At 35.7% G+C, this 26,033-nt stretch overlaps 3 protein-coding genes across 3 annotated transcripts in view; 1 reads left to right on the top strand and 2 right to left on the bottom strand.

The window, feature by feature from the left end:
• Positions 1-8,188, bottom strand: part of MESR6 (misexpression suppressor of ras 6) — a 522,313-nt gene extending 514,125 nt beyond the window's left edge. The window contains exons 1-3 of the mRNA XM_089591368.1: positions 7,812-8,188; positions 4,078-4,223; positions 3,825-3,974 (exon numbers count right to left, since the gene is read on the bottom strand). Coding sequence (XP_089447494.1) covers positions 3,825-3,974; positions 4,078-4,223; positions 7,812-7,874 — 359 coding nt within the window. The 5' untranslated portion in view covers positions 7,875-8,188. The remainder of the gene's footprint in view (positions 1-3,824; positions 3,975-4,077; positions 4,224-7,811) is intronic.
• Positions 8,189-14,654: 6,466 nt separating this feature from the next.
• Nhe1 (Na[+]/H[+] hydrogen exchanger 1) lies at positions 14,655-18,291 on the bottom strand. The gene is made up of 4 exons (XM_014348577.2): positions 16,636-18,291; positions 16,388-16,557; positions 15,859-16,227; positions 14,655-15,733 (listed from the first exon to the last, which is right to left on the bottom strand). Exons 1-4 carry the CDS (start codon positions 18,161-18,163, stop codon positions 15,377-15,379), a joined length of 2,424 nt encoding a protein of 807 aa, XP_014204063.2. The 5' UTR covers positions 18,164-18,291; the 3' UTR covers positions 14,655-15,376.
• Positions 18,292-19,166: 875 nt separating this feature from the next.
• On the top strand, positions 19,167-20,992 carry LOC106636290 (uncharacterized). Its single transcript, XM_089591359.1, has 4 exons — positions 19,167-19,251; positions 19,328-19,447; positions 19,534-19,633; positions 19,701-20,992. Exons 2-4 carry the CDS (start codon positions 19,425-19,427, stop codon positions 20,760-20,762), a joined length of 1,185 nt encoding a protein of 394 aa, XP_089447485.1. The 5' UTR covers positions 19,167-19,251; positions 19,328-19,424; the 3' UTR covers positions 20,763-20,992.
• The last annotated feature ends 5,041 nt before the right edge of the window (positions 20,993-26,033 follow it).

The raw sequence follows: 26,033 nt of genomic DNA, 5'->3' as shown, positions 1-26,033 counted from the left end.
CAATTAATACAACTTGTCATTAATCGATCGAGAAAGAATGTAAATGCTCGTAACAGAATAACTTTTAACTATTTTTCACGTGGAATGCCAAAAGTAGTTTATTTTTAATTTGAATCCCCAAAAATCAGCGTTGAAAAAGGTTTAGTTCACATAAGTTTGACAGTTACAAAAATTATTGTATTAATTATACATGTGTAAATATTTTTCAAGAAAAATCAGGATTTTCAAACTCAAGAATCTTTCTTGTTTCTACTCAGAAAAGTCAACGTGAAAAAAATTGTCAACCATAGAACTAAAAATGTTCTCATCAATAATTTTCCAAGACCAGAAAAAGGGGAATAGAAAATGTTGAAAAACGTCGAGAGCAGCCTGCTAAAATTTCGCGGTAAGTATTGTTATAATCCTACGGCGCAAAGAAGGGAGGATTTCTTAAGAAAAAAATGTCGAGGTGCGACGGCAGACTGTGTTGGTATGTATTGAAAAGGGGCAAAATGAAGTACACTGCACAAACGAAGATAGGAGATTCCTCTTCACCTGATGAAGGTGAGCGACGAGACGGAAATGGAAAAAAAAATACAAGAAGGGGGTAAAAAAAGGGGTACTGAACTGAATTGTTTTCAATGGTCTGACAGAGTTGCAAACAACTCCGTGAGAGCTTCATATATTTTTTCGTGTCAAAAAATTATAATTTTCAAGGTAGGTGTCATTTTCATTTTATCCATAACATTATTTAGTTAAGCTTTAGCTGTAATCTTTCAATCAAGCGAACTTTAATACATTCATACAAGGCACAAATGATGGGCATATATTTTACCAGAGTAAAAGTGTAAATAAAATGTTACATAAAAAAAATGTTTGTTGTACGTACATCTACAAGTTTTATCAAAATTTGCCGTCAAAAAGATATTTTTGTCAATTTAAAACGTTTTAAAGCATTGCAATGGCTTTACCCCACACAATAATGCAAAGTGGTCGGAACATTCTCGAATTGTATTTAATAATTTTTCTGCAACGAAAAATAACATTTTTGCTATGATAAATACAATGCAGTCATCCCTAAAAATTTTTTGAAAATGTTTACATGTATACATGTAGCTTTCAACAGCAACAACAACAACAAAAACAATATTTTAACTTAAATAGAGTCCATGAGGGTAAAATAACGGAATAAAGGACGAAGAATAAAATTGGAAGCACCGACGCGACGGCCCGGTGCTATACTCTGCAATATTGTTTAATCATCGAAGTAAAAGGAGGCGCGCACTTTTCCGACACAAAAGCGCTGCATTTCAATTTTGCACAAGCCCCAGCGAAGTCTGTACAATTTACCGTGCACCTAAAGTGAATTTAAAAGATGCCATTTACGACCGAGTCTCGTTGTAAAAGTCAGATCATCCCTGGGTATAGTACAGCCCATCCCACACCAAAGCGAGGCCCTCTTTTCCTTACGGCATCTGTGTTTAAGCGGCCGCAATAAACGTGGCTAAGAACAGGTGTTAGAATATCTATTAAGGCCCATTAGAGGAGGAGCCGCATGCCAGCGTGCCGTGGGTAAACCGCCCGCGGTCCTCTCGACGCCTTTTATTATTACTTTTTTTTTTTTTTCATTATGTCCTCTCTGTCTCTTTCGGGCAATAAATAATAATCATAGTGATGATCCATACTCCGCTATGATACCCGTTTATGGTGTCCTCTTTGCATTCTGATGTACGTATAGTTTCGCTACGAAGACGCTCAAGGCTTTACTGGTGGTGTAAATCACGTTTCAGACGAAGCTTACACGCTGGATCTTCTTGACAAATACCATCAATCAATTTTCAATTTTTTATTTTTCATTTTTCTTTTCTAACTTACAAGCCAAGAATGTGAGTGAGAGCAAACAAATAATCGAGTGTGAAACTGAAACCACGATTGCAAAACAGATATAGGCACATTACGTATACATTCATTCTTGAGCACAAACACGATTTGAGAATGCGCGTGACGATGCGAATATCTTTCTCGCTTTCGATAGCTACTATACACAATATACGGTACATTTTGATACAAGACCAGGAGAAATTCGCGGAATGCGAAAAAAGTGATTTTTCCGTGTCCGTCTAGCCGACCGTGTATCTATTTTCAAGATCTTTTACAAACATACTTAAGATACTCGTGCTGACATTCATGGAATATCTTTATGAGCAGTTGAAAGTAAGTACAGGCTTACTTATAAAATGCAATTGTTTCACGTAAACGTTGATCAAAAACTGAAACACCTTAGCACTTTGGCATCTCTGAGCAACTGAAATTTAAATTAGATTTGCATCTACATAAGCTACCACACAAAAGTGAAGACGATAATCTCGAAAAACAAGAAGTAAGTATAGCCAAAGAAAAGAGAACACAAGCACACGAGATACAAAGATGTAAGTAGTCGAGGTAGAAGAGTCGGTACACAGTTTGCCCCAAGGATGATCTAGACAAGCTGCACACGTGCATATCTACATTTTTACCGCTACTAGACAAACAGGCGATGGTACCTTACAGCTTTTGCATACGCGCACATCCTGCACAGGCGCCGAGAGAAAGCCTCGAGAATTTTTGCGGAGCAAGACACAACCCCTCGAGCCATGTACGTGCACATAATGTTAGGTCGCAGTCGCGCTATGGGTATACAATGCTTAACGCGTGCACGCCGGTGGGTGCTTCCGAGCTCGAATATTTATCGTATCCTCGCGGTGAGCATGCAGCCATTCTTGTGTACTTTGAAAGATCAACATTGAGAATTTCGATGTTCAAACGTGTAAAAGTGTGCTGAAGCATAGATTTATATTAATTAAGTGTATGATTGACAAAATATAATTTTTTATTTACAAAATGTTTCAATTCAGAATAATAAATATGTGTTAAGTAACGTACCAAACAAGTAAAGAGCAGCAACCTGACAAGATCGAAAATATAACTCAGCTGTAACAGGGGCCCTACCCAAGAGTGCGTGGTTGCCTAAGTACAGGCTCACCTTATACTCTGGTTAGATTATCGAACGAGAATGTATTTGTAAAACGCAAAGTATTCGAAAAAATGGTCCCTGAGCAGCAAAAAAAAAGTAAACTCGTGAAGTCTTGCAAAGGTCTCATGGGTACTTTTATAAGCAAAGGTTGAACACCTGACGGGAAGTAATTTACAAACTAGCTCAAGCAGAGGTTCTACACATGGAGGGTCACTGAAGCAAATAAGATAGTTTTAATAAAACTACAGGTGTTTACATCTATCCTTACTCGGTTTCCATATGCTTCAGTAGCACTCAACGCCCAGAACAGCTTGGGCCAGCCCAGGGTGAATTTATGCTTTTACTGTTGGTAGTACTCCTGTACTTCAACATTTTTTCAGTGGATAGATGAGACCTTGCAGCTGTAGTTGAACTCTCTTTAAGAGATTCTATTTACTATTGTTTGATAATGGCGGTTCTGAGAGTTTTGGTAACTAGTGACTTATTCATATGATATTACAGATATATATTTTCCATTTTAACCGTTTTTACTGTGATCAATGTTATTTTTGCTACACAGTTATTTCTGCTGCTTAGAAATTGCCAAGATAGATTAAAGTCATTGAGCTTTTTGTGTACCTGGACAAGCTTAGAAATACTCTCGCTAATGTTTTTCTACTTTTCAGTTTAAGTGAAATTACAAAATTTTTAAATTCAATTATATTATTCATGTACTTTTACCTTTTTGAAATAATGCTTAATTTATAAAATATTTTTTGGATAACTAAATCAAATAGATTTGTGGTAAATGCAATTAACATTTTTACTGAATTTTTTTCATTAGTACACTTACCTTATTGATCCACTGTCCTTATGCTTGCCGATGAGGAAAGTCCTCACTCCATCAACCATTTGATTAGCCCATGGTGGTTTAACCCAAATAAGATTTTTGAAATGTCCAGCATATGCAGCAGGTAACATCCAATTTTCGATACTGATTTTACTAGACAAAAAATTTTATATAATAGGTTTGATAGTGCATTGTTTTAAATAAATTATAAATCACTATTTTTAATTCCATTTGAAAACTTTCAAATTCAACTTACGAAAATAATTCTTCTTTCTTCCATACAGTATTAGCATCCATGTCTTTTGGCACCAACATGTCTGGATGAGAGTCCAAATGTATAAAAGTATTTCCCTCAAACAACAAATGCTTGGATCCAATGCAGCGATAGATAAAAGGCAGTATCTGTAAAATGAACTTGCTTTTAGAAAAAATACAATTGAATATTTTAGAGCTGAAAATGACAAATAATAATTGTTATTTAAATACATGAATTTTTTGTATGAAATTTTATTTTCTAACCCAGATTTTTCCTACAAGTGAGCATGTTTTAATTTTTATGGTAGTTTGGAATGAAAAACCGTCTTTTTTATATCAGTGATTTCTTATGATGCTACTGGATAAATTCTTATACGTAGTCTAGGTATAAAATACAAACAAATGGGCTTATTTATGCCTAATAGTACAGTTTTGTATTTAAAAAGTAAAAAACTCTACATGTGCGACGTAATACTTATGAATAAATTTAATATTTAGTAGAAATATGCAAAAATGAATGTATATGTGCAAATTGTTGATTGGTTTGATCAAATATAAATGTTAAACATAAGTACTCTAAGAATTATGGCCAGTTATGTAATTAAACATCTTTTTGTGTAAGATAGTTTTGGACAAAAGCGTTCCATTATTTCACTGTTAACGATAAACCCCCAAAATAGGATATTTCTGAGGATACAAATGAGACAGTCGTTACACGTCTTCAGAATTTGTTATAAAAAATGCATGGAAGTCCATGGGACATTGTGGGTGTTCGAGAGATTCCTGAAAAACTACCTCACCCTCATACCCCTCATTCCCATGGTGCTCTATGAGATCTTATGCTCTGGGAATATAGGCTACACACTATGTATCCACATAAGCCTAAAATTATTTTATTATTTTCATATATGCGAATGAAACGCAGATGTACAGTCAGTGGAACTTTGTTCTGTCCCGCACCCTATTATTGAACAGTACTTCACGCCATAGTTCCGAAATAGGGTCCGGAACAGATCAGAGTTCAACTGAGTGTACACCGTTTATCACGATGCCCAGTTTCATAATTTCCGCGAAAACAACCGCGGCTCCGAATTGGTTGTCGTTTGAATTCTCGGTAACCAATCTGGCGACTTTTTCTTCTCTGTGTGCGCGCATCCCACGCCATGCGAGATAGACAAGACTTGTACTTGTACGCCTTCAAATTTCAAAAAGAGTGCGCACTTGCGCAGTAGGTTGAGCGCACTAAAAGCAGAGACTACTACTACTCTTATCTCTGCTAAAGGATTGTGCGTGATAGACTGATAGACCGGGACATACTGCATTGTTCGCAGCGATGGGATATAGTTCCGGCCAGATTTGGGAATTCTCTAGGACCCAACCTCTCTGACGTGGGAAATCACTAGATCAAAAAAAAAAATAGTACCGAAGGTGACGCGCGAGATTCAAATAAGGTCCAATAACACAAGCATCCATCACCTGATGACCCAGGGCGCTTACTGGCAACTCTGTTAAATAAATAATTATTAATAAATAACACAAGCGCCTATCACCTAATGACCCGGGGCGCTTACTGGCAACTCTGTTAAATAAATAATTATTAATAACACAAGCGCCTATCACCCAATAACCCGGGGCGCTTACTGGCAACTCTGTTAAATAAATAATTATTAATAAATAACACAAGCGCCTATCACCTAATGACCCGGGGCGCTTACTGGCCACTCTGTTAAATAAATAATTATTAATAACACAAGCGCCTATCACCCAATAACCCGGGGCGCTTACTGGCAACTCTGTTAAATAAATAATTATTAATAAATAACACAAGCGCCTATCACCTAATAACCCGGGGCGCTTACTGGCCACTGTTTAAATAAATAATTATTAATAAATAACACAAGCGCCTATCACCTGATGACCCGGGGCGCTTACTGGCCACTCTGTTAAATAAATAATTATTAATAAATAACACAAGCGCCTATCACCTAATGACCCGGGGCGCTTACTGGCCACTCTTTTAAATAAATAATTATTAATAACACAAGCGCCTATCACCTAATGACCCGGGGTACTTACTGGCTACTATTGAATAATAAGTTATCAAGTAATTACAAGAGCGCCAATTAAAAAGATCTTTGTTGTACTAGATAGGCAATCAAAATAAATTGTGATATGTTTAATATGTTATCGATCAACTTTTTATCATTTAATAGTGTTGCAAACAAGTGTCCTGGATCATCAGGAAGAAGGTGCTTGACATACTTATGAATAATTATTTATTCACTAGATTTGCAATTAGCGCCCCAGGTAATACGGTGATAGGCGCTTGTGTTATTTATTAATAATTATTTATTTAAAAGAGTGGCCAGTAAGCGCCCGGGGTCATCAGGTGATAGGCGCTTGTGTTATTTATTAATAATTATTTATTTAAAAGAGTGGCCAGTAAGCGCCGTGGGTCATCAGGTGATAGGCGCTTGTGTAATTTACTAATAATTATTTATTTAACAGAGGTGCCAGTAAGCGCCCCGGGTCATCAGGTGATAGGCGCTTGTGTTATTAATAATTATTTATTTAAAAGAGTGGCCAGTAAGCGCCGTGGGTCATCAGGTGATAGGCGCTTGTGTAATTTACTAATAATTATTTATTTAACAGAGTTGCCAGTAAGCGCCCCGGGTCATCAGGTGATAGGCGCTTGTGTTATTTACTAATAATTATTTATTTAACAGAGTTGCCAGTAAGCGCCCCGGGTTATTGGGTGATAGGCGCTTGTGTTATTTACTAATAATTATTTATTTAACAGAGTTGCCAGTAAGCGCCCCGGGTCATCAGGTGATAGGCGCTTGTGTTATTTACTAATAATTATTTATTTAACAGAGTTGCCAGTAAGCGCCCCGGGTTATTGGGTGATAGGCGCTTGTGTTATTTACTAATAATTATTTATTTAACAGAGTTGCCAGTAAGCGCCCCGGGTCAATAGGTGATAGGCGCTTGTGTTATTAATAATTATTTATTTAAAAGAGTGGCCAGTAAGCGCCGTGGGTCATCAGGTGATAGGCGCTTGTGTAATTTACTAATAATTATTTATTTAACAGAGTTGCCAGTAAGCGCCCCGGGTCATCAGGTGATAGGCGGTTGTGTTATTTATTAATAATTGTTTATTGAAAAGAGTGGCCAGTAAGCGCCCCGGGTCATCAGGTGATAGGCGCTTGTGTTATTTATTAATAATTGTTTATTTAAAAGAGTGGCCAGTAAGCGCCCTGGGTCATCAGGTGATGGATGCTTGTGTTATTGGACCTTATTTGAATCTCGCGCGTCACCTTCGGTACTATTTTTTTTTTTGATCTAGTGATTTCCCACGTCAGAGAGGTTGGGTCCTAGAGAATTCCCAAATCTGGCCGGAACTATATCCCATCGCTGATTGTTCGACTCTTGTGAGAGCTTAACAAATGTTCCTAACCCAACAAACTATCAATTAAACGGCTCAGTTGTACTCTTAGGTTGTATACTAACGAGTGACAAACAAGTTGGAGTTCGCGGAACGATTACATTTGCGTATTGGCAACTCGTACAAGTTGTAGGTTATGTCGCAAAACAGAAAATCGGACCTGAATTGGCTGCACGAAAAATGCACTTGTCGCGATCGTAATCAATGATTAATTGATGTGCCACTTGCCGCAAAACAAAAATCTAACATGTCCGATCGATTTAAAGACGTTGGAATAACACGTCACTCACCTCATTGTGAGACTCGACGACAAAAACGGGCGTCTTCTTGAAGTTCTTCGTCATCCCAGACATGATAGCGATAGCGAATATTTACGGTATTTTAAGCGAATTGAAATAAAAAAAAGAGCACTGCACTTGCGCGAAACTAAACTATTACACTTTTTTAAAGATTTCCGCCGCGGAACCGACAAATCAACGAAATAAAATACACACGCGCGCGCACAACTTGAAGATCCCGGCGAGAGTGAAGCTGGAGGGGCAAATTGTGAAGGAATCGAGGCCGACCGTTTGCACTGCGGATTCGAACGCTTTGAACCCGAGATCGTTAAAAAACTCAAAAATATCACTTCGAATTCGCGTTTGATGTAGAATATTTGAATAATACAGTTGCACGGTGATGTTTTTCGGCGAGCGGGGAGGCGGGGGAGGAGAACGACCGATTATTTAAAATCGGATGCGCGTTCGAAATTTGAACCAGTGAAGACCGGACGATCGGATCTTCGTTTTTGCGTAAACGAAAACTCCGGAAAGCTTTGTTATGTATCAATATGTATAATATTATTTGTATATGAGTGTAAATTATGGAATATAGAAAAATTATGCATTAAATGCTCTCAATAAATTGAGTTTCGTAGTTATGTGTCTTAAATAGTATAAAAAAGCGAGTTTTTATTTTATAAGAGATTCGAAGCAACAAAATGATTGCTTTACTTTCGTACTCGAAATTGATATGTACGCATGTTCTTTGAGCCCGTGCTGAATACCTTATAGAGCAGTAAGTTGTTCTCACGAAACTAGTTTTTTCCCCCTTGACGTTTTTTTTTGGCATCCTATTGTTTTCTTTCAATCCTTACCGCCCTTACGTCATACTCTTACACATAGGTAAATTTAGAAAGATTACAAGGTATACATTTTTTTATAGTATAGGGTTGTTAAAGATTTTTATTTTATAAATATTTCTAAATGCTAAAAATTAAATATTATGTATTGTAGTTCGTATAATAAATGTAGTCCTTATGATGTGACATAAAATTTTGTTTTATATTTAAAAAAAAATAATAATAACACAAGTGATAGCAAAAAGACATTTATATTTCAGAAGATAATAAAAGCCATGCCTAATAAAGCAATTTTTCAATTCATAGCACATTTTCAATTATAAGTTTATTTTCATTTCGTAAATTTCCATTTTAATTATAATTACATTTACAAGTTTTTCCAATGTTTGGGCGCATTTTACATAATTTAGTTCTTCATACAGAATTATAATGTACAATACAAAATACAAGAACATTTTTTCCAGTACAAATAGACTAACAATTCGTTTATCACAACACTAATAAAAATACAAGTTTTAACATTTTTATAAGGTATGAAAAGAAATCCAATTTATTGAAATAATTTCACTTGTCTTAAATTCTATTGTCCACAGTGGTGTTTGCATACACACTGATATTAAATTGATTTGAACTTGAAAATAATGGCACTTGTAAAAGCAATTGATCTTATTTTATTCTAAGAGTTTCAAACATGAATCGAATAATACGAAATAAATGCAGAAAAACTACTTGAATAGACTTATTACAAAAGAAACACTTTAAAAAAAAGATGTTCCAAGAATTCTTTCTCTCTACTACCAATCACATTGCCTGACATTTAGTTTAGACGCATGATCTTACGCCCTTTGTGCCATTGATACACATGACCTCGTTGCGCCTTAACTTGTATCTGTACTCTATCAGCAGCAGCATGGATAAATGTACATTGAGAGCATTGTTGCATCTTTGCTTTTTGTCAGGAAAAACTTTGCTTTGGATGCACACAATCAAGTGACAAAGCGTTGTACGTGAGAGAATATCACACGGTTGATGATGATATCGGGACGTTTCACGAGAAAAGTAAGTATGTCTTCTTGACGATACAAGATACAGCAAACATCTTTGGATCGTAACGCGTAGCAAAATTATCGCCACGTGGACTTCACAGAATTTTTATAGTCCTCATAGTTGAATGACACCAGTTCCACCAATACTCAGGAGCTTCGAAGTACTCTGTTTTGTGAACCTGAGGTACTCTTCAACTGAAAACAGAAAAGACAATTGTTTCAAAAAGTATGACATGGAGTATTCTAAACAGTAGGTAAATGCAACGGCTTATTATTGTACCTTATCGCTGTTTAGAGTTTTTCTAACAATAACAATGTGACTGGTGACATGAATGCATATCGGCCTGGTAGGCTTTTTAAATTCTTCCTTATCATAAAATTCTTTGTCTTCGGATCATTGTACGATCGGTAGGGTACCGATCTGCTCGCCGATTTGAAGATGCCTCGTTCTCCAGCGCTCAAAATTCAGAATGACACTCTCTTATTGATTGTAACAGCTACACAGGATAAAATAGTTACCATGCTGTTGATACCAGCTGAAAATTCTTGAAATCTTAGGTATTTGATTGATCTAACTAAAGTAGTAGGTACGCGAGCATCTCCTTTCACACATGAAAGTTTATGATGTAAACACCCATTTCTGAGTAAATGTTCTCGGTGCTCTGTAAAGAAAACCAAGTACCCTTAAATATTTTAGACATTAAATATGCATTTTTATCAATATAGTAACAATTTATGTAAATAGTTCTTTACTTGTTAAGTGTTTCGAGGACTTCCTATAGGTTGTGATAAAAAAATGTAATAATTAATGGGAAGATGCCCAAAATCATAATAAATTATTGTAAATTTCTTACCTGAATTCGTAAATTCTGCACGTATTTCGATATATTATACTGCTACATACTGTTAACAAGTTCTTGCCATTCTGTGAGAAGAAATAGTCATCGATTACTTTAATTGAAAAAGTATATAACACAAAATCATCATCACATACCTCACCCCTCTCTGTCGTTTACCATACTCAGGACTTTTTTTTAGGGTAGTAATAGGATAAAAAAGTTAGCGGCGTTTGCTCCAAAGATGATATCACATCGAAATTTGCTCTTTCGTCACTTGGAAAATACGTGTATTTGCACCTTACACTTTTACACGCGTATTCTTTACAGGCGCGCCAAGCGAAAACTTCGATAATTTTTGCTGAGCAAGACAACTCGAGTTATGTTAATACAAGAACATAATTTTTCATCACAACGTTCGTGGGTTTACATATACATGCTGACACGAGTATGCAAATGCAATACTTTTTTTGTGTAGTCGCGAAAAACATTAAAATTAATTAAGTAACGCAAATTAACAACTGTTTATCACAAGTAAAACAAATATATCATGTAATGACCAAAATTTATAATTTTTAATTACAAAAGCAAATAAATCGAAGCTACAAATAATAAAAATTGCATAGGTCTCGTTCAGCAGTACGTAAGCAAAGTGTACGCATATAAGTACAGATAAATATGCAAAAGTTAACCAGCATTTACGTATTTCCTTATCCAACTCCTATAGAAAGAAGCAATGACAAAAATAACGATAGAAATAACGGAAGAGCGAAAAGTGACTCCACCTGCAGTTTTCGCGCCCACTAGAGGTGACTTTCCACAGCTGTTGCTGTTACACTTACCAGGAAAGATTTTACTTACATTTTTAACAGTCTTAGCCTGGATTTTATCGACTTCCGGTGCATGCGAATAGCAGCAGCATGAAGTATCAAAGTGAGTAACCGAACTTTTCCTTTCTAGAGCGTGGGTACACTTTATCAAGTCGTCTATTTAGTTATCTGTTACCAGTATACTCACAAGGAATATGCACTGTTTAAATACTCGAGTAAGAGAAAAAATAATCACCCACGATAAAGAAAAGGATGATCGGTGGCAGCTGACGGTAACGACTATTAAATGCTTATGATAATCCAAATGGGGAACGTTAATACCATTGTTTAAACATTTATTTTTGGTCGTTTAGCTTTGATGGATTAGTTACAATTCATCTTTTGGGGACTTTTCGTTGTCCAGATACCGTTATAAATTTATTAATACAATAATTTTTACCACTAGCAAAAAATAGATTACTTTTAAAATTACCATCCGATAACAAAATTCTATTTATTAATAGTTCTAGCACAGTGATATTTTCACTCTTTGCTTTTACCCTAGTATTCGGATGGGATCTTGGAACCATTGGCCAAACATTTTAGTAATGCTGTTTGATAATGTCTGTTAATGGCAGCTCAGAAAATTTTGGTGGCAAAGGACTTGTATAACATACTACATATTACATATACTTTTTTCATTGCAACTATAACTATCATTAAACTAAGTACTCTAATCATCGTTATTCTTGCTATATATTTTTTGTACTGCATTGAATTTTAAAGATTCTTAATCGTTAGTTTTTTATGAGTAAATTAATGTTCAAGTTGTATAATAAATAATAAAAATTGTTGACTAAGTATATAGTTGTTATTAAATAAGCGAACTAGCCTCATTAATCTGGTGCTCTTATGCTTGCCGATGAGAAAAGTCCTTTCTTCATCAGCCATTGGATCAGCCCATAGTAATTCAACTCAAAGGAGGTTCTTGAAATGCCCAACATTTGTGACAGATGATATCCAATTTAAAATACTGATATTACTGGAATATAACAAGTAATGATCACTGAACAGGCTTCAACAGTGTAATATTTTGAATGAATCAGAAATTTAATTGAAAAGTTCTAAGTGACATACAGTTAATTCGACTTACTTAAATAGATTCTTTCTTCTTTCATCCAATTGCGGTACCCATATCTTTCAGTACCGACTTATAAGGACGGGAGTATATGAAAGAGTTTTTTCCAACGACAAACTCTTGGACTCGGTGCAGCGAGAGGCGAAAAACAGCATCTGTGAAACAATTTTGCTCTTAGAAAAAATGCACTAAAATGTACTAGGGCTGAAATCAATTAACATAATTTATCATTATAATCTTTGAACTTTTGACAAAAGATTTAATTATTTAATGCAGAGTTACATCACAATTAAATTTTCTCTTTTGGATGGAAAAAAACTGTTGCTCTCACATGGCAAGGACTTTTAATATTTTTGAGGATCATTGAATTTTTAGAATTTGTCACAGTTTAATACAAAAAACTTAAGTCTCAATTATGTCAAATGTTGCAGTTGTACAATGTATATAACATGCGCACATAAAAGGAAAAAAAAATAAGCACTTGATTAATTGCCTGGTTTTATGTTAAAACATAGTTGTCTGAAGAAAAATTAACGCTGAAAGTACTAAATACCATTAAAAACGATTTTTCAATGAGTTACCTCCAGATAACAGTGTACAGTAGTCGTTATGTTGGCTATCTACCCCCAAAAACCATTGGGAAATTGTGAAAATGCTACACACGTATATATATATACATAAGCCTAAAAATTCAAACATTTTTATCAACGAGAACAAAGCACATATATATAGACAAACATTTTACAAGTACGCGATGAGCATAGTTTAAGGGTTTCGCGCGAAAAGAATTAAGTAATTTTAGCGGCTAGCGGGCAGCGGCTCCGAGCACCGCGCATCGACTCCGATTACTCCAAAACCGAATGTGTTTTAAACCACGAATGTACAATTTCTAAACCGTAATTGTTTGCCGTACTTCCATCTAGCAAAATGCATTCATCCGATACTTTCCCATTTATTCTACCACCACAAAAGAACAAACAAATTCGATTGCATATTGTACGGGCGGTTCACGAAAGTTGTAGGTTATGTTGCGAAAACCAAAGTCGCACTGTATCTAGAGTGTGTAGTTATACAAAACACACTTTTCGCGATTAACAATTAATGAATCGCTAACGTCTCTGATAGAGAAAATGAGAAAAACACTCACCCCATTGTGAGACTCGACGACGAAAACGGGCGTTTTCTTGAAGTTCTTCGTCATCCCGGACATGATAGCGATAGCGAATATTTACGGTATTTTAAGCGAATTGAGATAAAAAAACCGAGCATTGCACTTACGCGAAACTAAACTATTACACTTTTTTAAAGATTTCCGCCGCGGAACCGATTATTTATTGCAAAACACTATTCACAGACGCGCACAATTTGAAGATCCCGACGAGAGTGAGGAGAAGCAGAGTAGGGGCCGGCCGACCGTTTGCACTGAGGAATCGAACGTTTTGAACCCGAGATCGTTAAGAACTCAAAAATATCACTTCGAATTCGCGTTTGATGTAGAATATTTGAATAATACAGTTGCACGGTGATGTTTTTCGGTGATTAGGGAGGCGGGGGAGGGAGGATGGAATATTAAATTAAAAAATCGAATGTTCGACCGAGCCTTTTGTAATTTAAATTCGCGGAATTAAAAATCCCAGGATTTCGTGCTCGAATTGAGTAATAATATAATATACCTTGTAATCCAACAAACTTAGATTCTATTTATGATCTTGAATAATGCATCTTTTGGATCTTTCAAATCCTTAAATACTTTTTAACATTTGAATGTAATTTTCCAAGTGATTGCAGTAATGATTATTTTCCGGAAAACGTATATTTTTATAAGATATAAATCTTTTTTATTGACCCAATGATCGGCTTTTATATATTATATATACTGTACCCAAATCGCACCAAAATGTTTTAAACTGCTTATTCCAAAGGTCTGTACATTGTGCAACACAAGTTTCCATATGAATTTTTTTTTTCGTTTAGCTAAATGCATCTATCTGGTAATCTTGGAAAAGTAATTTTCTTCTTTGAATATAGTCCTTTTACCAGCTTTTTGTTCTCTCCAAATTCCTATGGTTTTACATTGTTGCAACGTTTATTGGACGAGTAGATAGATTCATAGAGAAATAAAGAAAACAAAGCTTTTTCTTATACTTTCAAAAAGATAAAACTTTATTGTACAATTGGATCGAATTACAATAAGACGTTTATTTTTCAAATGTATATAATAAGGCTTTGCAAGACATACAATAACTTTTTTTTTCGGCGAAATTGAAATCAAACAGTTATTTTTCTTTGCCTTGGTAGAATCGTATTTTACGTATTCATACATGAATGATCGATAAATGTATATTTAATGTTCATTTACATGTACAAGGCTTGCGCGTATTTTTTGTGATTAAGACATTTGCAGAGCATTGAAAAAAAATCTATTTTTCAACTATAAACAATTATAAATATATTGAAAATTAGTTTATCACAACACTAGTGGTAGGTACGAGACTTTAATTAAAGATATACAGCTTGAACATCTATGTGAGAAATACCCATGACTTAAACTTAATGGAATAATTTCAATTATCTAATATTCTAAAGCTAATAGTGATATCAGTATAATTAATTCAAGTTTGTAAGCTCAGCAACAAACGTAATGAATACTCATTGTCTAGAAAATCACATTTTTTTTTTTTTTTTTGTAATACTTAAATTATAAAGTAACACAGCTTCATAAAAGTAGGCACACTTCTATTAAAACTCTCTATAAAAAAATAATGTGCGAGCAAGTGTACTGTAATGTTCTTAAATGAAAAGAAAACCTTCAAAAAACCAATGCTTTACTATTTTTGGCACTTGTGCAAGCAATCGCAATCTGTATTGTTTTATTCAGAGAGTTTGTGAAATGATTTATTTAAGTACTAAATACTCAATATAGAGCCATGACTAGGACGGTCTTTAGATTTCATATCTTGTAATTCTTTTTGGTTATCTGAAAAAATATTGTCACCACTGTGGATTTGCATTGAAGACATAATTGTCGCTTCGTCATCTGATTCAATAGGACTGATGCGAATCGCCTGGTACCATTGATTTGTTAAATCGGTCATCTGTGATTTGCAATCCTTGAGCTCCTGCTGTGTAAATCGACGCGTAAAAAAGGGAATGAAAAACTTCAGGTCCCAGCGAGCAAAACCGCGAATCCGCGATTGTAGAAACGAAACTTCCATTTCCTCTTCCGTCAGTTCCGACAAATGTTCGGAATCAATGGCTTGACCCTACAAAAGATAAAAAATTGCAATAACATTTTTTTGCAGCAACAAATTCATCCACGTGGAATTTACAAAAATACTTTGTGTTTTAAAAATAACATCAAAGTATAAAATAGAAAGCAACAACAAACCCATTCTCTAGTTTTACTAAGTGAAACTCCTTTTTCTTTCCTCCTGCGTCTGCTACTTCGTTGCTTTTTCTCGGCTCGCATAAATTTCAGTAGCGGCATAGTGGATCCTCCAAAAATGAGTGTAGTAAAAAGTACGATTATGAGAGTAGTCGTTATTATGACGTGTCGCGTTTCTTCACTAAAGTCCAAATGAAGTGACAGAGCATAGGAAATGGCTCCTCTCAGTCCGCTGAACCACATTATGAACATCATTTTTCTAGTTATCTGATGTTCACGGAATCGATTGACAAGAATAGCTAAAGGAAAGATATTAGCTGCTCTTCCCGCAAGGCACAGTATGATGGACCAAATGACTAGTGCTGGTTCAAACTGAAAATGCAAATGGTACATTACTTTATTTAACATTTAAAATAAGTACAAAGTTATAAATTATGTATTCCGCAATCAGAATGAAAGTTTAATTTCAAATATTGATTGCATATTGAACGGCATTGACTGTACAAGTTATGTAAAACTGATAAAATCTTACCCTGTGTCTAAAACTAAATAGCGCTAATCCTAAATAAGCAAACACACATGTTTCTGCAATGAAGGCTAAGGTTCTCATTGTTTGTTGCATTGTTATCTGCGTAACAGTTGATAGATTAAAATGAGTATAGTGCGACATTACGATTCCGTTGAAGAGTATTGCCATGATTCCTGCAATAAAAAATCGAATCATGAATTACTTTTATGCTTGAAAACATTCATTGAATAATGATGATAATTTTTATTTACCTGAAAGTTGTATTCCTTCAGCTAAGACATACGGTGCATAAGTGAAAACCAGCATAAGCCCAAATTCTAAGGATGGATTTTTCCTGAGATCAATATGTTTCAACAACAAAGCACTCATAAGTGCAAAGACAACTCCTATTCCGGCTGATGCAAAGAACATCAAACAGAATTTTTGAAGAGATAAGATAATAGCCTCTCCAATGGTAGCAGCACTGTTTGATCCCAAAACAGAAGTGGTTAATACTATAGCTACAGCATCGTTCAATATTGACTCTCCAAACACCAACATGTTCAGGACGGGATCAACATCAAGTGCGTGAAAAATAGCTACCGTTGCAACAGGATCGACCGCCGAAATGAGCGATCCAAAGGCAAAACTCTCAACAAAACTAAGCCTATAAACTACCTGGGCTAATCCTAACAAGTAAATTCCCGCTCCAATGACCAGAGCAGAAATAGCCGTGCCAAATATGGCAAAGACCATAATACTTCCTATGTTCTGGAAAAAGTTGCCCTTGTGCAAATTGTATCCGGACTCGAATATAATGGGCGGCAAGAGCACCAAGAAAAACGCGGTGGGCGAGAAAGCCTCCTCCTTCTTCCAATTGGCGATATTCTTGTGGGCAACGAAATTTATGAACATCCCGATGGCAGCACCCAGGAATACAATGACCACAGACTCTGGCAAGTATTGAAAATTTGTTTGCAGCATTAGGTGTATGAGAAGAATACCCAGTGCTAGCACGCACAGGACAAAGAATATTGACATAGAGCTGTTGTGTTCCTCCTCCGCAGAGCCCTTAGCTGGCAAGACTGGCTCTACAGGAGCGACCGTGGTGGTGGTGGTGGTGGTGCTGCTGCTAGAGGTAGTCTCGTTTGTCACATCGACACTGTTAGTCCCAGTGACCACTGGACCGGGCAAGCTGCTGTACTCGTTATAGGTGCTGCTAGTAGGACTCAGTGTCGTCGTTGTCTTCGTAGTCGGAGCCATTGTACTCGTAGTACTCACGGTACTGGTATCTGTAGTACTCACAGTTGTAGAGGAAGTTGTCGGGGAAGTGGCCACAGTTGTAGACAAAGTCGTCGAGGAGGTACTCGTGGACCCTGACGTTGTTGTTGCAGTAGTTGTTGATGAAGACTGAACTTTACCCGCATCTTCGGTTGTTGAAATGCTGGTAGTGGACGACGAGGTCGAAGACACTACCAAAGTTGCACTGTCATCTGGTTGACTCTGCTGCGGCACCACCACAGGCTGCTCATTGCTGTTTACTGGAGGTGCACTAGCATCTGGCTGCTGCTTAATCACCGCAGGCTGCTCCTTGGCGTTCGAGACGTTCGTATTCGAATTTTTTGGGATTTCTTGGATCGCATCCTTGCCGATCTCGGGCGTAGTTGCATTTGTTGGATTAATAACAACTGCAGTGAGGTTAGGGCCTCCATCGCTGGCGACGAAGCAGAGCACTGTCAGTTGTATCAGAGCCAAGGTAGTTAGCTGGAATATCCTGGTGGTCGAGCGTGACAGAATCATGACCTCGGGATTTCACATTTTTCGACGCGAGCGAAATTAAATTAGCTGGATGACTTTTGCAGGGATACACTTACAAGACACGTCAACAATTTGCTACGCTGTTTGACTGACGCAACGTTTAACGTCTGCTGTGCAGACGACTATGGGTGTTTTCCGCAATCGTCACCAGCAAGTATATAAGTATATAATTAAAGGTGACGACGATTGCGGAAAACACCCTAAGCGGCGTTACCACCACGACCTACGTAACTTTACAGCCTCTGATTTTATCATTCTGGTAAAGAGAGCACGGTGTAAGATGTATGTGAAGTTATGTGTAGTAATTAAATTAATTACTACTAAGTAATGCCATATGGTCGATTTTATTAAACCATATGAATATCTCTATTTTTAGAGGTCGACTTTGAAGTAAAAAATAGATTGTAAACTTGCCTCAAACAGCACAAACTACGTTAAATTTTAATTATCTATCTGTAAGATTAGTTGCGGCTGGTTTATAACTAATAAAGTGACTTTACTGTAAGTAGCAATAATTATTTTGGATCAGCGCCATCTAGCGGTCTTTATTTTTTGGCCAAAAGTGGCTCCTAAAATTCTCAATCAGAGCATTCAGGATTAGAGCCATTTAGTCAATTACAAACCAGCCGCAACTCATGATGAAGCTATAAAATGAAAAAATAATAATATATGTGTTTTTGGCGGCAAGTTAACAATACGTCTTATGCTTGAAAATTTATCTTCAAAAGTACAAACACATAGGAGGTCAATTTTGGGTAGAAAATAGATTGTTAACTTGCCGCCAAGAACACATGTATCGTTATTTTTTCATTTTATAGCTTCATCATGAGTTGCGGCTGGTTTATAATTGACTAAATGGCTTTAATCCTGAATGCTCTGATTGAGAATTTTAGGAGCCACTTTTGGCCAAAAAACAAAGACCGCTAGATGGCGCTGATCCAAAATAATTATTGCTATACTTATACAGTAAGCGTGTTTGTTCTTCTTCATCGTCGGTAAGATAGATGGCAACTTTTTTGTCATTATCGGCATGGGTGTACTCTGCAATGGATCTGTTATCTTTGGACTGCGTTTGTTTTTGTTGATTGATTATTATGAAGACAAAACAAAAACCACTTTTTTTTTAGTTCATCAATTGGTTTTCAGTTATGTGGAGTCGTATAAGTGTACAATTTTAAAACAGCGTCAAGTATTTAGATAAATGAAAACTTAAAAATCATAACCCTTGGAAGAGCAAAAAGAAATGAATATCTTACCAAAAAAAAGGTATGTACCCGAAAATATAACGTTTTAGCTAATAATTTTGACAAAGTGTGGATGTAACGTAAAAACGTATTGGTTGTGATTGACAGGTGGCATGTGCGTACTAAGGAAAACATAGCAAGAGTTCGCAAGGATGAAGCCAAGGCTGCCGAAGAAGCCAGAATTGAGCAGGCTCGGATTGACAAAGCTGTATGTATTCTCATTGATGAATGACTCGTCTATTACTATTTATTGATGACTATTTTATATCCATTAGGAAAGTGAAGCAAGAATAAATTTTCTGAGGAATGAATCCAGAAAGAAAAATCAGAGTGTTCTACCAGATGATGCTGAACCAAAACAAGTTCAGAGTAGGTCTAAATCTTCCTCTAAGCATATAAATTTTTTTGAAGAGTTGGAACAAGGTAATATAGACTATAAGAAGACGAACAAGGATTATGAGAAGGACAAAAAAGAAGAGCAAGAAAAGTATGAAAAGCAGATTGGTTATCTGACTTACCTTGGCCAAGGTATCAAAGAAGCTGTTAGCAAAAGTTGGTATAATGAATTACCAAAAAGAGTCAGTGATCCAGAAAAAAATGTCGAAATCAAGCCTAACAGAAAAGCTGTGGAAGATCCTATTCACGATATTAAGAGATACTTAAATATAATGAATGCTCAAAAAATGGAGGATAAGAAAAACAAAAAGATACTAGCTTCTAGAGTCAAAATTGAACCAAATTCGGTCAAACTTGAACCAAATTTGGTCAAACTTGAACCTAATATGATCAAAGTTGAAAGTGACGTGTTCAATAACATGGTTCAAATAGGGAAAAAAAGAAAGCGTGATCCTGATGAAGATTGCAGTCAAAAACCTAGAAAAAAGATTAAAAAACACAAGTCGTTGGTGAGCGACAGTTCGAGCGAAGATGACCACAAGTCCAAAAAAAAGCGTAAAAAGCACAAGTCATCAAGTGGCAGCTCGAGTGATGATGGTGGAAAATCTCATAAGAAGCATAAGAAACACAAGAAACACAAGAAGCATAAGAAACACAAGAAAAGTAAGGATAAGGATAAGCAAGTAGTAAAGCCCTTTGACGTAAGTACTTGTTCTTTTGGTGGTATAGTCAGTTCTAGCGGTCTAAGTAGCGAAGATTTCAAAAAGTTGAGAGCAGAAAGATTGGAAAGAGAAAAGGTAGAAAGATTGAGAGCTCAAGCATTGTTAGCAGAAGTAAGAAGTCAAGGTACAACAACCCTACCAGTCGAATCTGCAAAGCCAATGATGAAACAAAAGTACAATTCACAATTTTTCCCGGAATTGGCGCGACAAAACTGTTAAAAATTTATCTGGGTACTTCAACTATTTGTATATGCTATAAAACTCTACGTTTTAAAACTAGTTGTTAAGAACTTGTAAATAAATTATGTATTTCATTTAACTGTTGGAGATTAATGACACAAAAAGTTAATTGTAATAATGTTTTCAATCTTTTATTCATTTATTGATTTTTTTAACACTAACATACCTTGTACAGTCTATTTAAGTATTTTATAAATAGAATTAAGTACGCAAACGTTGTTAATATCACGATTGTTTAAATTTATTAACCCAAATTTTGTAAAAACTTAGAAAATATGTGTAAAAAATATTTTCATACACGTTTTGCAATCAGCGCCATCTCGCGCGGCTGATTTTGAACTAAAAAAGTCACTAGATTATCCGAACTAGGCTAGTGACTTTTTGCAGTTCCACCACTAGCGCTTTCTGGCGGAGGATTTTCCGAGAGTTTTAATCCTTTAGGGGTACTTTTTAACTCAATTCCCTGAATTCCCAAAATCTGCAACGCGAGATGGCGCTAATTAAAAACTGAGCGAGATATGATCAATACATATATAGCTATATTCGAAAAGCGGCGACATATTATGGGTGTATTCCGCAAATGCTGCCAGCAGTTAAGTTACGTAGGTCGTGGTAACGCCGCATGGTCGGGCAGCGCTAGCGTCAACCTGTACTAACTGTCGGTGGGTTCCGCATGTCAACAAACTTTGATATTTTTTACTGTTTTCTCTCCCATGCCATCTGATATTTCGGAGTTTGTTGACATGCGGAACCCACCGACAGTTAGTACAGGTTGACGCTAGCGCTGCCCGACCATGCGGCGTTACCACGACCTACGTAACTTAACTGCTGGCAGCATTTGCGGAATACACCCATAGTCCGCAGGCTAAGTATACGTCCTTAACCGCCTTTTTCACTAACGTTTATAATAATGATTGAGACAATCAATGATTGTATCATGAGTTTTTGTATAAAGTTCAATTTATACAAATAAGTTGGTAAATATAGGCACACATGATTAATATTTAAACATTTTAAGCTGTACAAATATATAACATAGATTCCAAATATGCATTATTACCGCTGGAATATGCTAACAAAACCAAATATCCGTCTTTCTCACCCAGCAAAATAATAGGTATCTGTATAATCCTGTATCAATTTATTGCACACATGCGAAATGTTCAATGACAGTAAACAATGACATAATTTCAAACTTTACTTTTAACTCTTCATTTCACACGTAATTTTACAATGCAATTGATAAATTATTATTCATACAAAAGTATTAATATTCTTATAGGAGGTCAATTTTCAGGCAAAAGATTATTTGTAAACTTGCCGTAAACAGCACAGCCAATGTCAACTTTTTATTTTCTATCTACACAACTAGTTGCGGCTGGTTTTAGCGTTTCAGATTTCTAAACTAAAAAGTGGCCCTAAAATTCTGAAGGAAAGCTTTAGATATTTTAGGCCCTAGAGCCATGTTGTCAATTATAAACCAGCCGCAACTTATTTGACAGATACAAAATGAAAATTCAACATTTTCTGTGCTGTTTGCGGCAAATTTACAATTTATCTATTACTCGAAAGTATACATATATAGGAGGTTAATATTCGTATAAAACATACACTGCAAACTTGCCGCAAGTAGCACAAACATCGTTAATTATTTATTTTGTATCTATTTCAAGAGTTGCGGCTGGTTTATAAGTGACTAAATGGCTCTAGGGCTAAGCTGCCTAAGGCTCTCCTTCAGAATTTCAGAAGCAATTTTTGGCCAAAAAAATCACGACCGCTAGATGGCGCTGATCCAAATGATTATAACTACTTATAGTAGAGCCATTTAATCAATTATAAACCAGCCGCAACTAATTTCGTAGATACAAAATAAATAGTTAAAGATAATTGTGCTACTTGCGGCAAGTTTGCAGTGTATGTTTTACACCAATATCGACCTCCCTTATATTTACACTTTCGGGTAATAGATAAATTGTAAACTTGCCGCCAATAGTGCGAACAATGTTCACTTTTTATTTTGTATTTATCAAATTAGTTGCGGCTGGTTTATAAATGATTAAATGGCTCTAGTATAAGTATAGTAATAATCATTTGGATCAGCGCCATCTAGCGGTAGTGATTTTTTTGGCCAAAAATTGCTTCTGAAATTCTGATGGAGAGCTTTAGGCAGCTTAGCCCTAGAGCCGTTTAATCACTTATAAACCAGCCGCAACTATTGAAATAGATACAAAATAAATAATTAACGATGTTTGTGCTGTTTGCGGCAAGTTTACAATTTATCTATTACCCGAAAGTGTAAATATAAGGGAGGTCGATATTGGTGTAAAACATACACTGCAAACTTGCCGCAAACAGCACAAACATCGTTAATTATTTATTTTGTATCTATGTCAATAGTTGCGGCTGGTTTATAAGTGATTAAACGGCTCTAGGGCTAAGCTGCCTAAAGCTCTCCATCAGAATTTCAGAAGCAATTTTTGGCCAAAAAAATCACTACCGCTAGATGGCGCTGATCCAAATGATTATTTTACTATACTTATACTAGAGCCATTTAATCATTTATAAACCAGCCGCAACTAATTTGATAAATACAAAATAAAAAGTGAACATTGTTCGCACTATTGGCGGCAAGTTTACAATTTATCTATTACCCGAAAGTGTAAATATAAGGGAGGTCGATATTGGTGTAAAACATCCACTGCAAACTTGCCGCAAACAGCACAAACATCGTTAATTATTTATTTTGTATCTATGTCAATAGTTGCGGCTGGTTTATGAGTGATTAAACGGCTCTAGGGCTAAGCTGCCTAAAGCTCTCCATCAGAATTTCAGAAGCAATTTTTGGCCAAAAAAATCACTACCGCTAGATGGCGCTGATCCAAATGATTATTACTATACTTATACTAGAGCCATTTAATCATTTATAAATCAGCCGCAACTAATTTGATAAATACAAAATAAAAAGTGAACATTGTTCGCACTATTGGCGGCAAGTTTACAATTTATCTATTACCCGAAAGTGTAAATATAAGGGAGGTCGATATTGGTGTAAAACATACACTGCAAACTTGCCGCAAGTAGCACAATTATCTTTAACTATTTATTTTGTATCTACGAAATTAGTTGCGGCTGGTTTATAATTGATTAAATGGCTCTACTATAAGTAGTTATAATCATTTGGATCAGCGCCATCTAGCGGTCGTGATTTTTTTGGCCAAAAATTGCTTCTGAAATTCTGAAGGAGAGCCTTAGGCAGCTTAGCCCTAGAGCCATTTAGTCACTTATAAACCAGCCGCAACTCTTGAAATAGATACAAAATAAATAATTAACGATGTTTGTGCTACTTGCGGCAAGTTTGCAGTGTATGTTTTATACGAATATTAACCTCCTATATATGTATACTTTCGAGTAATAGATAAATTGTAAATTTGCCGCAAACAGCACAGAAAATGTTGAATTTTCATTTTGTATCTGTCAAATAAGTTGCGGCTGGTTTATAATTGACAACATGGCTCTAGGGCCTAAAATATCTAAAGCTTTCCTTCAGAATTTTAGGGCCACTTTTTAGTTTAGAAATCTGAAACGCTAAAACCAGCCGCAACTAGTTGTGTAGATAGAAAATAAAAAGTTGACATTGGCTGTGCTGTTTACGGCAAGTTTACAAATAATCTTTTGCCTGAAAATTGACCTCCTATAAGAATATTAATACTTTTGTATGAATAATAATTTATCAATTGCATTGTAAAATTACGTGTGAAATGAAGAGTTAAAAGTAAAGTTTGAAATTATGTCATTGTTTACTGTCATTGAACATTTCGCATGTGTGCAATAAATTGATACAGGATTATACAGATACCTATTATTTTGCTGGGTGAGAAAGACGGATATTTGGTTTTGTTAGCATATTCCAGCGGTAATAATGCATATTTGGAATCTATGTTATATATTTATACAGCTTAAAATGTTTAAATATTAATCATGTGTGCCTATATTTACCAACTTATTTGTATAAATTGAACTTTATACAAAAACTCATGATACAATCATTGATTGTCTCAATCATTATTATAAACGTTAGTGAAAAAGGCGGTTAAGGACGTATACTTAGCCTGCGGACTATGGGTGTATTCCGCAAATGCTGCCAGCAGTTAAGTTACGTAGGTCGTGGTAACGCCGCATGGTCGGGCAGCGCTAGCGTCAACCTGTACTAACTGTCGGTGGGTTCCGCATGTCAACAAACTCCGAAATATCAGATGGCATGGGAGAGAAAACAGTAAAAAATATCAAAGTTTGTTGACATGCGGAACCCACCGACAGTTAGTACAGGTTGACGCTAGCGCTGCCCGACCATGCGGCGTTACCACGACCTACGTAACTTAACTGCTGGCAGCATTTGCGGAATACACCCATAGTCCGCAGGCTAAGTATACGTCCTTAACCGCCTTTTTCACTAACGTTTATAATAATGATTGAGACAATCAATGATTGTATCATGAGTTTTTGTATAAAGTTCAATTTATACAAATAAGTTGGTAAATATAGGCACACATGATTAATATTTAAACATTTTAAGCTGTATAAATATATAACATAGATTCCAAATATGCATTATTACCGCTGGAATATGCTAACAAAACCAAATATCCGTCTTTCTCACCCAGCAAAATAATAGGTATCTGTATAATCCTGTATCAATTTATTGCACACATGCGAAATGTTCAATGACAGTAAACAATGACATAATTTCAAACTTTACTTTTAACTCTTCATTTCACACGTAATTTTACAATGCAATTGATAAATTATTATTCATACAAAAGTATTAATATTCTTATAGGAGGTCAATTTTCAGGCAAAAGATTATTTGTAAACTTGCCGTAAACAGCACAGCCAATGTCAACTTTTTATTTTCTATCTACACAACTAGTTGCGGCTGGTTTTAGCGTTTCAGATTTCTAAACTAAAAAGTGGCCCTAAAATTCTGAAGGAAAGCTTTAGATATTTTAGGCCCTAGAGCCATGTTGTCAATTATAAACCAGCCGCAACTTATTTGACAGATACAAAATGAAAATTCAACATTTTCTGTGCTGTTTGCGGCAAATTTACAATTTATCTATTACTCGAAAGTATACATATATAGGAGGTTAATATTCGTATAAAACATACACTGCAAACTTGCCGCAAGTAGCACAAACATCGTTAATTATTTATTTTGTATCTATTTCAAGAGTTGCGGCTGGTTTATAAGTG

The sequence above is a fragment of the Copidosoma floridanum genome, unplaced genomic scaffold, assembly GCF_036245765.1.
Source record: "Copidosoma floridanum isolate Cflo_tuat_1 unplaced genomic scaffold, Cflo_Japanese_pri ptg000013l, whole genome shotgun sequence".
Taxonomy (NCBI): domain Eukaryota; kingdom Metazoa; phylum Arthropoda; class Insecta; order Hymenoptera; family Encyrtidae; genus Copidosoma; species Copidosoma floridanum.
Note: the sequence above shows the minus strand (reverse complement) of the source record. Positions and strands in the feature narration are given on the sequence as shown.

Coding starts and splice junctions, on each gene's coding strand:
- Nhe1 (XM_014348577.2), bottom strand. CDS start 18,163: ATGATTCTGTCACGCTCGACCACCAGGATATTCCAGCTAACTACCTTG. Junction 16,558..16,635: donor TGAAGGAATACAACTTTCAG/GTAAATAAAAAT, acceptor TTTTTATTGCAG/GAATCATGGCAATACTCTTC. Junction 15,734..15,858: donor TTAGTAAAACTAGAGAATGG/GTTTGTTGTTGC, acceptor TATCTTTTGTAG/GGTCAAGCCATTGATTCCGA.
- LOC106636290 (XM_089591359.1), top strand. CDS start 19,425: ATGAATATCTTACCAAAAAAAAG. Junction 19,448..19,533: donor AATATCTTACCAAAAAAAAG/GTATGTACCCGA, acceptor TGTGATTGACAG/GTGGCATGTGCGTACTAAGG. Junction 19,634..19,700: donor AGGCTCGGATTGACAAAGCT/GTATGTATTCTC, acceptor TATATCCATTAG/GAAAGTGAAGCAAGAATAAA.